General features: G+C 36.2%; 1 protein-coding gene across 1 annotated transcript; it reads right to left on the bottom strand.

The window, feature by feature from the left end:
• Window positions 1-6,367: 6,367 nt before the first annotated feature.
• Window positions 6,368-14,685, bottom strand: LOC104118978 (3-epi-6-deoxocathasterone 23-monooxygenase CYP90C1). The gene is made up of 9 exons (XM_009630369.4): window positions 14,273-14,685; window positions 12,705-13,032; window positions 11,768-11,917; window positions 11,033-11,302; window positions 8,404-8,493; window positions 7,582-7,660; window positions 7,376-7,482; window positions 6,942-7,069; window positions 6,368-6,699 (listed from the first exon to the last, which is right to left on the bottom strand). Exons 1-9 carry the CDS (start codon window positions 14,497-14,499, stop codon window positions 6,582-6,584), a joined length of 1,497 nt encoding a protein of 498 aa, XP_009628664.1. The 5' UTR covers window positions 14,500-14,685; the 3' UTR covers window positions 6,368-6,581.
• Between the last annotated feature and the right edge of the window lie 314 nt (window positions 14,686-14,999).

Here is a 14,999-nt window from a genome sequence, read left to right as displayed (position 1 = left end):
CTTTGTCTTCTTAGTAGGAAAAATCTTGATTAAGAATTTTTGTGCTAGATCATCCCAAGTATGAATCGAGTTTGCGGGCTCTTTCTGCAACCATTCTTTGACTTCCCCCAGCAGTGAAAAGGGAAACAGTATCAGTCTGACGTAGTCTTTGGAAATATTCGGATAATTATAAGTATCCGTAATTTCCAGAAAGTTCTGAATATGCTATTGTGGATATTCACGAGATAGACCCACATACTGCCCTGTGGACTAAATCAGTTGTACCATGTACTGTTTGAGCTCAAAGTGACCCGTTATATCAGGCTTCACTATAGCTTGAGTCATATTCGCAAGATTAGGCCTTGCAGCCTGTATCACTGGTCGATTTTCATTACCTGCCATCTCTAGTAGTTGAGGTGGAACTACGATGTCCAACTATCTTTCTATTCTAGTTCTAGCTTCGACTTCCCTCCTTACCCTGTAAAGTGTTCGTTCTATTTCAGGATCAAGACTATATTAACACAAATAAGCAAACTAAAAATTAAAACTTGAACAAATAAAGAATAAAAGCTTGACATAGATAAACAATCAATAACTAAGTCCCCGGCAACAGAGCCAAAAACTTGTTGGTTCCCCAAGTACACGTAAGTATACGTGGCCTTCAAGTAATAAGTGACTCGAAAGTCAGATGTCGGACCCACAGAGACTTAGAGTAATTGTTAACTAAGCAAACTAAAATCAATTTACTGTCCAAGATAATCAAGAGTGTTATTTTTCTACTAATCTACTATTGCGAAAATTAAACAAGTAACGACTAATTTATCAAGAATGCAAATGTGTATGATGAGATTTTAATCAGAGGAGATGAAGATTCCAGGGTTTTGGTTGGTTTATCAATCCTTTAAAGTTCAATAATCACACTCGTTAATCCAGGTTATCTATGGTTGCTAATTGACCGGATCGTTTATATGAATATCATGTTCCCACAATACTATTCGCCTATCCACAATATATCAATCCTATATTCCTATGGTATTGAGTCTATCATGAACGAATATAATACGGTATTCAACTAAGCAAGACTGTTAGGTATATTCCTATCCTAACCGCAAAATCGTTCCCCGAGCCACGGGTTCAGAAACAAGCTCTCTTTAATTCTACTCTAATCTAAACATGGCTTTCCCAAGCATAGCATAGATAGTAGGGTGAAATGGTAGCTACAACAAGTCACAAGTTAAAACTAGAATTAAAGAAACAACCACAAGATGATAATCCGAATTAACGAAAATGCAATTGGTAAACGTTAATAATCATGTCAACCACAACCCTAGAAACTAGATTGCTTAGCCACTCATGTAGTAACAAGTTTCCAAGTATTTTGCATAAACAAATTACAAAGAAAAGATGAAGGAATGAAGAACTCAATGATTTTCTCCTCCAAAAATTGTTCCACATGATGTTCGTGCCTCCAAATAATGTCCAACCCCTCAAATATATGTTTAGAACCCCTTTTATACATGTTGAGGACATGTTAAGTCCCAGCCGAATTAGGACAAAATTCGCCCTTTGCCGTCTCGCTTGGCGCCTGGCGCCAACCTCGATAGCAAACTTTTTGGTCTTCTATCATTGGCGTTTTGGTTGGTGCGTAGTGCCAACCTGGACAGCAAACTTTTTGGTTTCTGTCATTGGCGTTTTGGTTGGTGCCTAGCACCAACCTGGGCACCAAACTTATACTTCCTCTAAATTCTTCCCTTTTTGACGTCAATTTGCATGCAAACTTTCCAAATCACTTCCAATTGACTCCTACACATATAAATACCATTATTAAACTTGAGTCACAAATATTCACACTAAAGTTACGAGATCAAGGCATAATGCAAGGCAAATTATATGCAAAAATATGAAATTTTAGCCATACATCAATCACGTAGAACTTTGTTTCCTGAACGGTTCCGGCAAGGTTATCTCCCCTTTAGTGGTCTCACATGCCATGTTAAACCCGTTTAAAACTCGGATTGCAAGCACAATTTGGTCTTGTAGACCTAGTTGTTCCACGACTCTCGATCTGATGAAATTGGCCGAGCTATCTGGATCAATTAACACACGCTTAACTCGAGATTTATTTATGAGTACATATATTACCAGTCCATCATTGTATGGTTGCACGATGCCTTCAGCATCTTCATCGTTGAAAGATACGGTTCCCTCCGGTATATAATCTCGAGTCCGTTTTTTTCTTGTAATGGACACTTTAGTGCGCTTTAACATCGGCCCCTAGGGGATGTCAACCCCACCAATGATTATGTTGATGACGTGCTGAGGTTCCTCTTGCTCGATCTTCTTGTTGGAGTCTCTGTTCCTAAAGTGATTTTTGGCTCGATCACTCAAAAATTCTCGGAGGTGTCCGTTATTGAATAACCGGGCTACTTCATCTCTCAGTTGTCGGCAGTCTTCGGTTCTGTGGCCGTGCGTGCCATGATATTTACACATTAGGTTGGGGTCCCTTTGAGAAGGATGGGATTGCAATGGTCGAGGCCACTTAGTATCTTTGATGCATCCAATGGCTGATACGATGCCGACAGCATCTATGTTGAAGTTGTACTCCAATAACCTTGGTGCTTCCTTAGGCCCGATGGGTCTGTCAAAACCGTTTTTGCTCATGAGTCCCCGGTGATTATGACCTCAATCGCTTCTTCTTTCACTTCTCACAGTGTTGCGTCCGGACCCATTACCCATTCGATCTTCATTGCATGGTTGATACCGGTCTCTGTTCGATCTCGGTTCATGATCGATGGCCCTTTTGGATCTGTCACTTGCCCTGACGGGATAAATGGACCCCGAAGGAGCCCTGAGCTGATCGTCTTCGATCCTGATTTTTTATTGGTACCTGTTATGGACGTCGGCCCCAAGTTACCGCCAGGTATTCTATCAAATTTTGCCTCAACTATTGTGAAGCCAATGAGCTTTGGGGATTGAGTCCTTGGGTGAAGGCCTGAACGGCCCAATCATCTACAACCGGAGGCATATCCATCCGTTCCATTTAAAACCTCGATACGAATTTCCTAACCATTTTGTTATCTCTTTGCTTTACCTTGAAAAGGTTTGACTTCCTGGTCTCGACCTTGATGGCCCCGACGTGCGCTTTTACAAAGGCATCTGCAAGCATAGCAAATGAGTCAATAGAATTAGGGGGTAAGTTGTGATACCATGTCATTGCTTCTTTTAGACAAGGTCTCTCCGAACCTTTTCAGCAGAACTGACTCGATTTCGTCATCTTCCAAGTCGTTCCCTTTGATGGCGCATGTGTAGGAGGTCACATGTTCGTTTGGATCAGTTGTCTCGTTATACTTCGGAATTTCGGGCATACATAACTTCTTTGGGATCAGCTTCGGAGCTGCACTCGGAGGGAAAGGATTTTGGACAAATTTCTTGGAATATAGGCCCTTCAGTATTGGTGGTGCTCCTGGGATTTAATCAACCCTAGAGTTATAGGTCTCCATCTTTTTGTCGTTACCTTCGATTTTCTTTTCTCCCAACTCCACCTGTTTTGTCAGTTCCTCGGGCATCTTTATTATCTCAGGGTTGGTCCCGGGTTCTGCTTCACCCGGCCGTTTCGTGGACGGTTCATTTCTGCGAGCGTTTTCCCGGGATGATTAGGGCTCAACCCTGCTGGGGGCGCGATTTTATTTCTTCAACTGGTCTATCGTTGCATGTTAAGCCTAAAACATTTCGAAGATCACGCGCAAATTGATCTCATCACCTTCGCCGTCGTGTGTACTCCGGGCTATCGACCGGGCTCCTTCGCGAATGATGTTTTCGAGGTCAATAGGCAAGTTTGCTTCGATAACCACGTATGAGTTAGAATCAATCGAATCAGCGACTGGACTCCGTTGGGGTCAACAGGGGGCGCCTTATTGCTGGGTACCACATTGTTGTTCTCCTCATGGTGGTGGGACTCAGCATCCACGTTCAAATGGGCAGATTGGAAGTTCGACATTTTTAATTTTGACCTGAAATTAAAAAGCTCAAAGAACAAGTGTAAAATAGAGTGTATTATGGAAATTTGTATCAAATTGCCACTATTATCCTTAGCCCCACGGTGGGCGCCAAACTGTTTATCCTAAAAAATGGATAACAATTAAATTTATAAGTGGTTTTAAGGATAAACAAATTAATTCAATACAAATGATGAATTGTATTAGATTAAACAAATAGAGGACGTAATAAATTGTCAAACCAATTAAGGGAAAGGATCCCGGACTCAGTAACAACTTTAATGGAATTCCTGCCTTCGATCCCGGGCTCACGTTAATGATGAATTGATGAACAAAAGTGAGAACTTTGAATAACATAGAAAATAAGAGTATATTGCCTTAATATGCGTGTTACAATGTTCCTAATGAATAATCAGACCCCCATTTATATAGTTAGGGAGTTTTACCCTAAGTACAATTCCATAAACGATAAAAATCTTCTGTTTTACTAATCACCGATTTTCTATCGATACGTGCCGAGATTCACGCCGTGACATCCGGGTGGTCACGGATATCAAGACCCTTTATTGGTCGTGCTCGATTATCTGGTAATGTTCTCCGAGGTTTTTGGGATTCGAATCGAACTTGAGGGTTGTTGCCCTGATGCTTCCGAGGGCAGGCGTATTACCCGGACCTCGACTCGAGGGCTCTGTGCCTCAATTCTGCTTTCTTACAGTCACGTCTCTTGCTTCGTTTACTCCATCGAAAATCAAGGCGTCCCGCGGGCTCGGTTTCACCCGTATACACTAACAAAGGGCTGTGATATTCGTACCTAACCGGATATCACGGCGTGAATCTCGGCTCGTATCGGCGGAAAATCAGTGATCGTCGAAACGGAGGATTTTTACCTTTTTTAGAATTGTACTTAGGGTAAAACTCACTTACTATATAAAGGGGAAAGCTTATTATTCATAGGGGACACTGTAACACGTATATCAAGGCAATATATTATTATTCTCTCTGTTATTAAAAATTCTTACTTTAGTTCATCAGTTCTTCATTGATGTGAGTCCGGGATCGAAGGCAGATATTTCATTAACCTGTTACTGAGTCCAGGGTCACTCTCCTTATCGGTTTGACAACTTGTTGCGTCTTCTACATGTTTAATCTAACGTCATTTATCATTTGTATTGAATTAATCCGTATATCCTTAAAACCACGTATAAATTTAATTATTATCCGTTTTTTAGGGTAAACATAGCTGAGGAAGTATTCATTGCAATGTGAGATTGGGAGAGAACACAGGGAATTACGGTGTTAGAGTTTGTGATATGGCATTGGCTTTCTTTCGTTATTGTAAAAACATTTCTTACTAGAGGATGTAGTACTAGTTGAACCTCGTAAATCTTGAGTTCATCTTTCTTCTACTGTATATTGTGCAATGGACCGTGTGCACTTTATTACGTGCTTTTGATAACTGATAACATTTTCCTTATCTGTATATGTTTTATTAACGAGGTCATTCCAATTGCAGAAACCCAATTCTGCTGAAGACGTTGATTGCCATAGGAATGGAGTTCCTACTCATGGCATTTCACATACAAACAACAATTACTCACATATTAAAACGTATTCATTTGCAGGGTGACGCATGGATTGTTGAGTTTGAATTCTTTTTTTTTCCCCCACAAATTCAAGATAGAAATGCAGTTTCCGAAGTGATTGAAGCCCATATATGCGCAGGGCATTGTTAAGACTGACAAGTAGCACGTAAGTGGCAGTGAAATTGGTTTTGGCTTCTGTTGATTTCCAAATCTTTGTAACTTGCTTGCCTACTTTTTAGAGCAATCACATAACAATCAAATCAATTAGTCCGGTATGACAAAAATTCATGAATTCTTTTTCACATAATTTGATCAAAGAATAGTTAGAGACTTGTCCTGTTAATAGTGTCATCTAATCATCTGATTACATAGATGCAGCTGTTGCACTATCTTGTCGTGAAATTTAGACCGATGAACTAAATACATTAATGCCAGCTATGATGTATAGAAATTCTAATTGTGAAGTGAGGCTTCCTCAATTATGACAAAATCTTGATGAAATTTTGTACTTTTGTCTGATTTACCAGTCAAATTATTAGTAGGGTAAGTGACGCACGTTTGCTAGACATGGCAGAGGACCACCTTTCATCTTCATGTATATATCCAGTTTACAGCCATCGCGTATTGTTTTTTTCCTCGACATATTGATATTCAAATCTTCCAAAATTGACGATAAACATCAAGTTTTTGAATGATACTTCCACTAGCATTCCTAATATACTAGGACTATATTGTAGTAATAAAATGGACAGGACCCCACCCAAAAGAAAATAAGAAAATAGGACCCATCAATCTAGAAGACAATGACACTTGAGCTAACAATTAATCCGTCCCTTCAATGTTGTATCTTATCAAAATAATGTTAATTTTTTTTGTCTACTTGGTTTGCTACCTTAACATATAGATATATTTTTGATTGAGATAATAATAGAGGAAGAGAGATGTGGGTTTCATAAATTGTAGAGAAGCATGTTGAGCTGCTGGGGAAAGGGTGAAATAATTAAAAACAACTTTATAGGGCAAGTTAGTTTTGTTTGGTTTGAATTAGTGGGTTTTGCTCAAAGGGCATGATGTTGATAGGCAGCTTGCTCTTCATTTTCACTGTTGGGAAATAGACAATCTCATCCTTCTCTGCCACCCATCTGTTCATCAAACAACAGAAAGTGATTGCTCATCAGCCTTCACCTATTCTTCAACATTATTATTCTTGAATTATTTCAAACACCACTATCTTTGGTTCTTAGCTAATTGGTTAGAGAAAAACAAAAAGAATAACCTCTTCAATTATTCCCATTTTTTTTTTCATAATGCAACAACTGTATCTCAATAATCCATTTGCTTTTTTTGTTTGTTAGCGTCGTGGTTTCAGAGAGAGCGAGTTTACCTGTAGGTGGTGACGAGATGGTGGAGGAAAATGGAGATTTCAAGCCTTGAAAGTTCTAAACCAGGACAAAGCCTCTGTCCTCCACCAAATGGTGTAAATGTGGTGCTGGTCACAGCAACTCCAGCCTTCTGCCAAGTCAAACGTTAGTTAGAATTCTAATCACTATCGACCCAAGTTAGATTGATCGTGCAATGCATGAGATTTCACATAATTAATTAGTACATACCTTTTGATAAACTTAGGTAACTTTTCTTTTACCAATATTTACTAACTATTGGTATACAACTAAAATACTAAATGAGTGGCATTTAAGCTTTGACCAAGTAAGGGAAAGAAGTAAGTGATAATAGAATCTTGAACCTCTAATATGAACGGCTAAGACTAGTAAATAAGACTGTTGCAAAATGAGAATTATTATAAAAAGAAAAGCTGACCTCCCATCTCCAGGGATCAAAATTGTATGGATTTTCGTAATTCTCTTCATCCATGTGAACTGAGGTGAAGGATGCCAAAACACACCACCCTTTTGGTATCAAATGCCCTGTAACAACCCCAATTAAACACATCGAAAGTTATGACGAAAAAATGAAACAGTGGTATAATAGCGGAGATGGGAAAGTGCTGGAAGTCATAAACAGACCTTTGATTTTGACATCTTTGAGAGCTTTTCTCCAAACTGCATTAATGATATTTGCCAATCTCAACGTTTCACTGATAACCTGCCATTCCCATAACAAAGTGATTTTATTCTTCTCTTTCTTGTGAACTTCAAGAATTTGATCGAATTTTCCGTGCCTTTTAAAAAAAAACCAGGATTAAAGATTATCTTTTTTTTTTCCTTCTTTAAAACAATTTTTTGGGTAGAGATGACACCGTGACACGTTAGAACCGTAAAAATCATGTGTCATACGGAAGTTAGTAAAGCAAACCTTGAACAACGATAAATTAGACAATAAAAGAGAAATATACCAAAAGAGACACAAACAGTTAACGTGGTTCGATCAATTGACCTACGTCCACAGATGAAGAATGATCAATTCACTATATAAAAGAGAGTACAAAATATCGAGAGAACAACCTCACAAAGTGGCAAACACAAGTGACACACTAACATTTGTCATGTAAAGTTCTCTCCTTAAACACGACTCTCAAACCCTATATGGCTACATTGTACTGAATGAGAAGGACGAATCTAACTCCAAACCTTTTCCTACAAGAAACGGGACTAGCCAAATATGAAAGAATTATATTTTTTTTTTAGAAAAAAAAAAACTCAATTATGATAAATATGTAGGAAAATCAATTATGATAAAAAAATTAGAACAAATACCTAACATGACAGTGGGTCCATGAGTAAAGGAACGGAAAGGAAGAAGTGGAAAGTACATTTAAGGGGAACTTGAACCACATGTAACTGGTGAAACATTAAATTTATACTAGCATAAAGATGGAGACTACTAACATTCTGAGTGAAAGGCAATGACATATAATCTGTCCAAGTATAATCCTCTGAGGAACTAATCTTCTGCCGCTTCAATTCCATATTCTCCTCCTGTCACAACAAACCAGCGAAATAAGAACTCATAATGCTAGGTTATTCGGACTCTTCAAAAATATTGTTGGGTGTCTGTCGTATTCTTCAAATTTAGTGCATTTGTGGAGGATCCAACATGGGTGCGACAACAGTTTTGGAGAGCCCGAACAACATAGTCATAATGTACTAGTTGTGCATTATACACGACAAAACATTATTTGTTCAAGAAACTTGAAAAATCCTAAAACTGGTTTGTGCTAGTTTCTGGGTGAAAATATTTCTTCCACTACAAAGCTTTAATTTTTTTCTAAGCAAAATGCATGTTCATACACATCTTCAACTTACAAAAATTATTTTTCAACAACTTTTTTTTCGAGTTACAACCAAATTTATATCCTAACGCTACTTAAGAAGGATATCTCACTAACTGTTTTACTCTCAGATGATTTTATTCATTTATCTCTTTTGTCTTAAAATAATTTCCTTAAATAATGTACAATTCTTTTTTTTTTTTTTGGCCCATGTTTTGAATGGAAAACTTCATCTTCTCCAATAATTCAGTTAATAATCCCCGGATTATCCTTCCAGTTCTCCATTAATTTCACTTTATCTGTAGAGCAGTGAAATAATAGTAACCCTTGAAGAAAGAACTAAAAGAAACAAAAAAGAAGAAAAAAAGAGTCTGTGGGCACAAGTTTCAGCAAAAAAAGCACGGGGGTAGTAAATGGAGCTGGTCCACAACTGACAGCCGTTAAATCAAAATCCCACGGCTGCAACGCAACTAGGGGTATTTGATATTCCAAAAACTAAATCGACTAAACCTACCGAATCGTATCGCACCGAATCGATTTTTAGATTTCTTTTAAAAAATACGTAAATTTTTATATAAATCTATAATCGTACCGATAATTAGGGTAAGTTTTTTATTTTATAAAAATAAACCGAAAAAATATCGAACCGTACCGAATAAATTTTACATATGAAAAATATGTTTATATAGTGAGTTTAAAAATAACAATGCATTAAATTTTTTTTTGGGCCTTGAAATTATGAAAACTGTTACAAGTCAACAAGTAATTAAACTCAAAATACTAATTCCTAAAACCTATTATGCTACTTCTACTTAAACTAAGTTATTTCAAGTATCTTAGCAAGACACAAAATATTCTAGCGGTTATGAATAGCAAAATATAATGTATTAAATATGTTTCCTTTCGTATAATTTATATTTATCTTTTTGAATATTTAATCTTCTATAAACTTTATTCTTGAGTCCTAACTTGGTTAATATTTTTTCACTCGTGTGATTTATATTTTCTTTGCCTTTGCTTGTTTTTTTTACGTTGTTATAGGATAGTTAATGGATCTATACTCTAACCATCTTTCATTTTTTTTAATTCATCACTCTTTAAACAGTAAAAATGTCTAGGGAGTTTTGTTACGTCCTATAAAAGAACATATGTTATTGCATTCTACTTTTACTGGTAAATTTTACATGATATTTAAAAAAATATCAAAAATTAACCGAACCGTACCGATACCGAAGAGAAACCGACATGATTGAGACAGTTTCGGAAAGTCTAATTTTGGTTATACATAACAAAATAACCGAAAAATTGATATGGTACTAATTTTATAAAATAACCGGCCGAATCGAACCATTAACACCCCTAGCTGCAACATCCTCTTCCATACTTTTATTTTTCCTTTTAAACCAATGTTTTCTGTGTCTCAATTTTTGAAAATGAGTTTACAGAAAAGGTCAAAAAGAAAAATTAAATAAAAGCAGAAAAATGTTTCACGATCATGTACTACCCGCACGTTGGGGCAAGCAACACTGCTCCCAACCGTTGATATTTAAGCCCAAGCAAGCCTATCCGTCCATTTATTATATTCCAAAAGTGTCACTTTTACTAAAATCTACTCCTTTCATTTTTTATGACAATCTTTTACATCTATTCAAAAAATTAACAAATACTCTCTTTATCACCTACTCAAAAAATTAACACATTACTATTTGTTTTTAGGCCTTGTGTTTTAATTTCATTTCACCTTTAATTACATACTCCCGTAGAAATGATTTACTATTTTGGTTCTTTCATCCTTAAATTGTGTACATGCAACACACGCATATAAACGAGAGAGATTTGCATAGTATAATTTTTTTTTACACTATTAATGTTTTTATGCCTATTTTTTTACTAAATAAGGTTTATTATAGATAACTATGTTATTTAATATGATGTTGTAAAATATTTTACAACATCAACGTAAATTAAATTACACCATCCGCTCCAGTTTACGTGAACCTATTTCTATTTTGATACGTTCCAAAAAGAATGACCGTTTTCTAAATTAGAAAATAATTTAGTTTAAACTTACAATTCTATCCTTAATGAGAAGCTTTTATAACCACACAAATATTTTAGGCCCCTTTTTGACTTGTTTAAGACCACAAATTTCAAAATTTTTATTTTTTTTAAATTCCGTGTCCAATCAAACAGGTTCAAATAAATTGAAACAGAGAAAGTAATAAAAGAAGATAACAACATCATACCACTAAGCGAGCTAGAGCGACGGGGTTGTCACTTAGGAATTTGACAGATAAGGTCATTGCCGTTGGTACCGTCTCTTCTCCGGGGATCATCATCTCTATCAAATTCCCACTGATGAAATCAGACGGTGGCAGAGGTTGCTTTGCCCCATCAGCATATCCTAAGAGCACGTCAATTGCATCATTTGGCAATGCCTTCTCTTCCCTTTTTTCCATGCTCAATTTTCTGTCCTCTACCATCTTCCCTACCATTTTTGATAACCTTTCTTTGGCCTGTACAAACCCTAAAAACAGTGTCACAACTCACACATGCAAAGAAGTTATGAAGTAGAACGATTTAGATTTTTTTTTTTACACTGTCAGTTGTCAGTGGATAGTTCATATAACTTAAACTCGAAAGAAGTTAATTATAGCATGTTTGGTTGAGCTTCTTTGTCAAAAGTGAATTCTTTGGTCAAAAGAATTTTGTTTTTCAAAATTAAAATGGTTGGCCAAAATTTTAAAAGGAAAAAATATTCTTGAGTAGAAATGAAAGTAGTTTTGGAAACATATACAAAAAAATAGTTTATCTTTAAAACCACTTTTGACAAAAATAAACACTATAATTATTACTTCAAATTAACTAGCCAAATACAAACGGCTTTTCACCAAAATTATTTCTTTTAAAATAACTTTTTACACTAAGCTTATTTTAGAAGCACGTCCAAACAGACTATTAGTAACCAACGAAAAACTTACCTTCAAAGATTTGTAGAGTGTGGTTCCCGGAAGTTTAATGGGCAAACAAATCAACCCTTTGGTAAATTCTTCAAATTCTTTCTTGAGCAAGTTCAATTCTTCCCCAGGGCCCACGCTTAGTATAAGCTTGATCAGTACCTCAAATGCAATCTTCAATAGCCAACAACAGCAACTAACTATTAGGAAAATGGACCTCATATGTAGGTGTTAGCTAGAGAATATATTTCTATGTGCGGACTTTGAACATTATCTATCTGGAGTATACTATGTTATCTCGTACCTCATCAGAGTTTAGCAAACCATATATAATAGGAGATTGATTAAGAATACGATAGAAATATATTAAATTTTATTTTCTAATTTCCAAAGAAAACAACTCTTATGAATAAGTGTCAAATTTCACAATTCTAATGTCAAAATAGAACACTTAATTTAGGAAAGACGGAGTAGTTTAGGTTGTACTAATGCCAATGTAGTTGTTGCTTAATTGAATAATAGAAATTGCGTACAAAAACTAGAGTGAGTAAATTTAGAAAGAGTGCCGTCTTATTATACATATAGATTTTAATTTAATTTCTTTTATGTATATAAACAGACAAGAGTGGGTTGCTCTAGTGGTGAGCACCCTCTATTTTCAACCAAGAGGTTGTAAGTTCGAGTCACCCCAAGAGCAAGGTGGGAAGTTCTTGGAGGGAGGGAATCGAGAGTCTATCGGAAACAGCCTAGGTCTGCGTACAAACTACCCTACACACAGACCCCACTAGTGAGATTATTTCAATGCTAAAAATGAATTCATTTGATTTAACCTCTGCCATATGTCGTGACACGGAGCGGAGTGGGCTCGAATTGATAATATAAGTGGTAGTGTGGTACGAGCAGACATAATATAAATGCATGCATGTGCAGCAAGATTTTAGATATATATATAGAGAGAGACCTTTTTGGCTTCATCTTGGACGTAGACACAGTGTTGTTTTTCCAGCCAGGTTGACAAGAAATGGCGGACGGAGGCTTCGATGTCTCGTGTAATACGAGTCTTGAGTTGTGCTGATTTTAAGAAGCTCCCAATCAGTCCATGCACTCTCCTATGTACTGGCCCATTCATTTGCAATATTGAATTCTTCCCAAATAATTCTGTTATCGATTTTGGATAACATGGTATGAATACATCCCCGTTATTCTGTAGAACCACTTTGTTCACCTCTGCATCCGTTGATACTATTATTCCTTTCCCTAGTATGTGTGTTTTGAACACCTTCCCGTACCTTTAAGAGAAGGTTATATTATAGCCTGCTTCGTATAAAAATGAGCCAAGTAGGGGGAAAAAGGAGTCAGTGAATTTTAATGAGGAAGCCTGATTAGGCTCTGCAATTCAGTCCCTAGCTAGAGACTAGAGTGGAAGAGAGATACAGTGACTGCAAAAGAGAGATGGCAGCTTTTACCAGCTACTAATTGATTGCCAAATCTTTTTTCATGAATTTGGCTTGGCATATGACATCGTACCATTGGTTAAACGGGCGGTACGAATAAATCGATATCTTTCCTCCTGCAAAAGGCAAACGATCCTACTTGCCTAACCTAGTTCTCCTATGTAGAACTCTAGCTCCTTTCTCAGGGAAAATATATAAGGCACAATCATCTTAAAATATAAAAAAAATTACACTATATATTATAACAGATAATCTAATTTATATTTAAGATTTGTAAATTCAGTTGTTGTGAAGTATGTTACCTGATACTCGGCAATTAAAAAAATTAAACAAATTACTATGAACTTTGAGCTTCTAATGAAATTTATAACACATGCTCTATCTCTAGACAACATGACATGAAGGCAAGATAGAAACATAGCGGACGCGAATTATAACTGAGGTCCGACAAAAGTTGGAAGTGTATTTATTGTAAGCAAAGTGTCGGCAATCAGTAATTATTGGAACTATACTGTAAAAGAGAATAAAAATGAAACATGAAAGTGATATCATCCTATGAGAATATTACTAGCATTTAAATGGAGTAGTATTTTCTATTTAAAAGAATTCTCTCTTCAGTCAACAACTGATACTTAGGAGTATCACTTTTCCCATTATTTTTTTTAAAAATTAGAAGAATGAAAAAGACAGCTAATTGTACTACCACTACTAGTATTGTAATAAAAATGCCCTGCAGCTGAACTGAGTCAACTGATTGAGTTCCAGGTGCATGACCACGCCATTACTCTATTTTAAAACTCCTTCATTAAAACAATATTACTAAAAACATTTTAAAATGACTGATCTTACAAACCAACAAGAAGCTTTAATAATTTAAAACTATCACCAAATCTTAGGTAAGATTCGCTGTTAAGCAAAGGTTGAAATAATCCATTTCAAAGATATGAAAGAGCAAGAATTACCCTTTTCTATCTCTACTTCAAAGAAAGTATAATTAAATGGTAAATCCAGAAAGCACCATAAAAATTGAAGAAAAAATGACTGAAAAAGGGGATATATGTATGTATATGCTTACAGAGACTTGCGTTTCTCCATGAAACTGACAGGACGAGAAGTGTAACCAGAAGCTATGAATTCCAGAGTTTCTCCTAAAAGAGGCCAACCAGAATTCCCTCTTGGAATTCCTCTATTCGTATCTTTCTTTTCCTTTTGCCTTTTTCTCATCTTATAAATAAACCACCCAACTGCTACCACTGTTGCTATCCCAATCCAAACCAAACTCCCACCCGACTCCCCTTTCATTTTCAGTGGAAAAAGAAAGAGACAATCTTTGTGTGTTTGAGTTAAAAAGCCAATCTTCTGCAGAGAGATCCTCAGATTAGTTATATAAAGTTTTGGTGTGTATATATATATATATTCCAAGAGAGAAGAAGAGAGAGACTAGAGAAAAGGAGGTGGGGTGGGTCGAAGAGATAGGAGTATATGTATAAAGAGATGATGAATCTGATTTTTGTATTCAAGCAATTACCATAATTGAAAATGGAAAGCTATTGTATAAGGTCCAGCAGTATTTTTTTTCTTTTCTTTTCTTTTTTTGTTTCGCACTTAAGGTATTCTCTTTGGGGCCGATTAAATTTTGTTTTTGAATTGGAAAGTGACATATTAAAGGTAAAACGACTCTTAACAAAATTGATTTTATACTCTTAACAAAAGTGATTTTATATTCGGGGCTCAAACCTAAACTTCTGGCTAACAACTTGTTTGGATAATTGTTACGTGTCGTTTCATAATGTATCGTTTTG

This window comes from Nicotiana tomentosiformis, chromosome 2 (genome assembly GCF_000390325.3).
Source record: "Nicotiana tomentosiformis chromosome 2, ASM39032v3, whole genome shotgun sequence".
Classification (NCBI taxonomy): Eukaryota; Viridiplantae; Streptophyta; class Magnoliopsida; order Solanales; family Solanaceae; genus Nicotiana; species Nicotiana tomentosiformis.
This window is presented reverse-complemented; position numbering and strand designations above follow the sequence as displayed.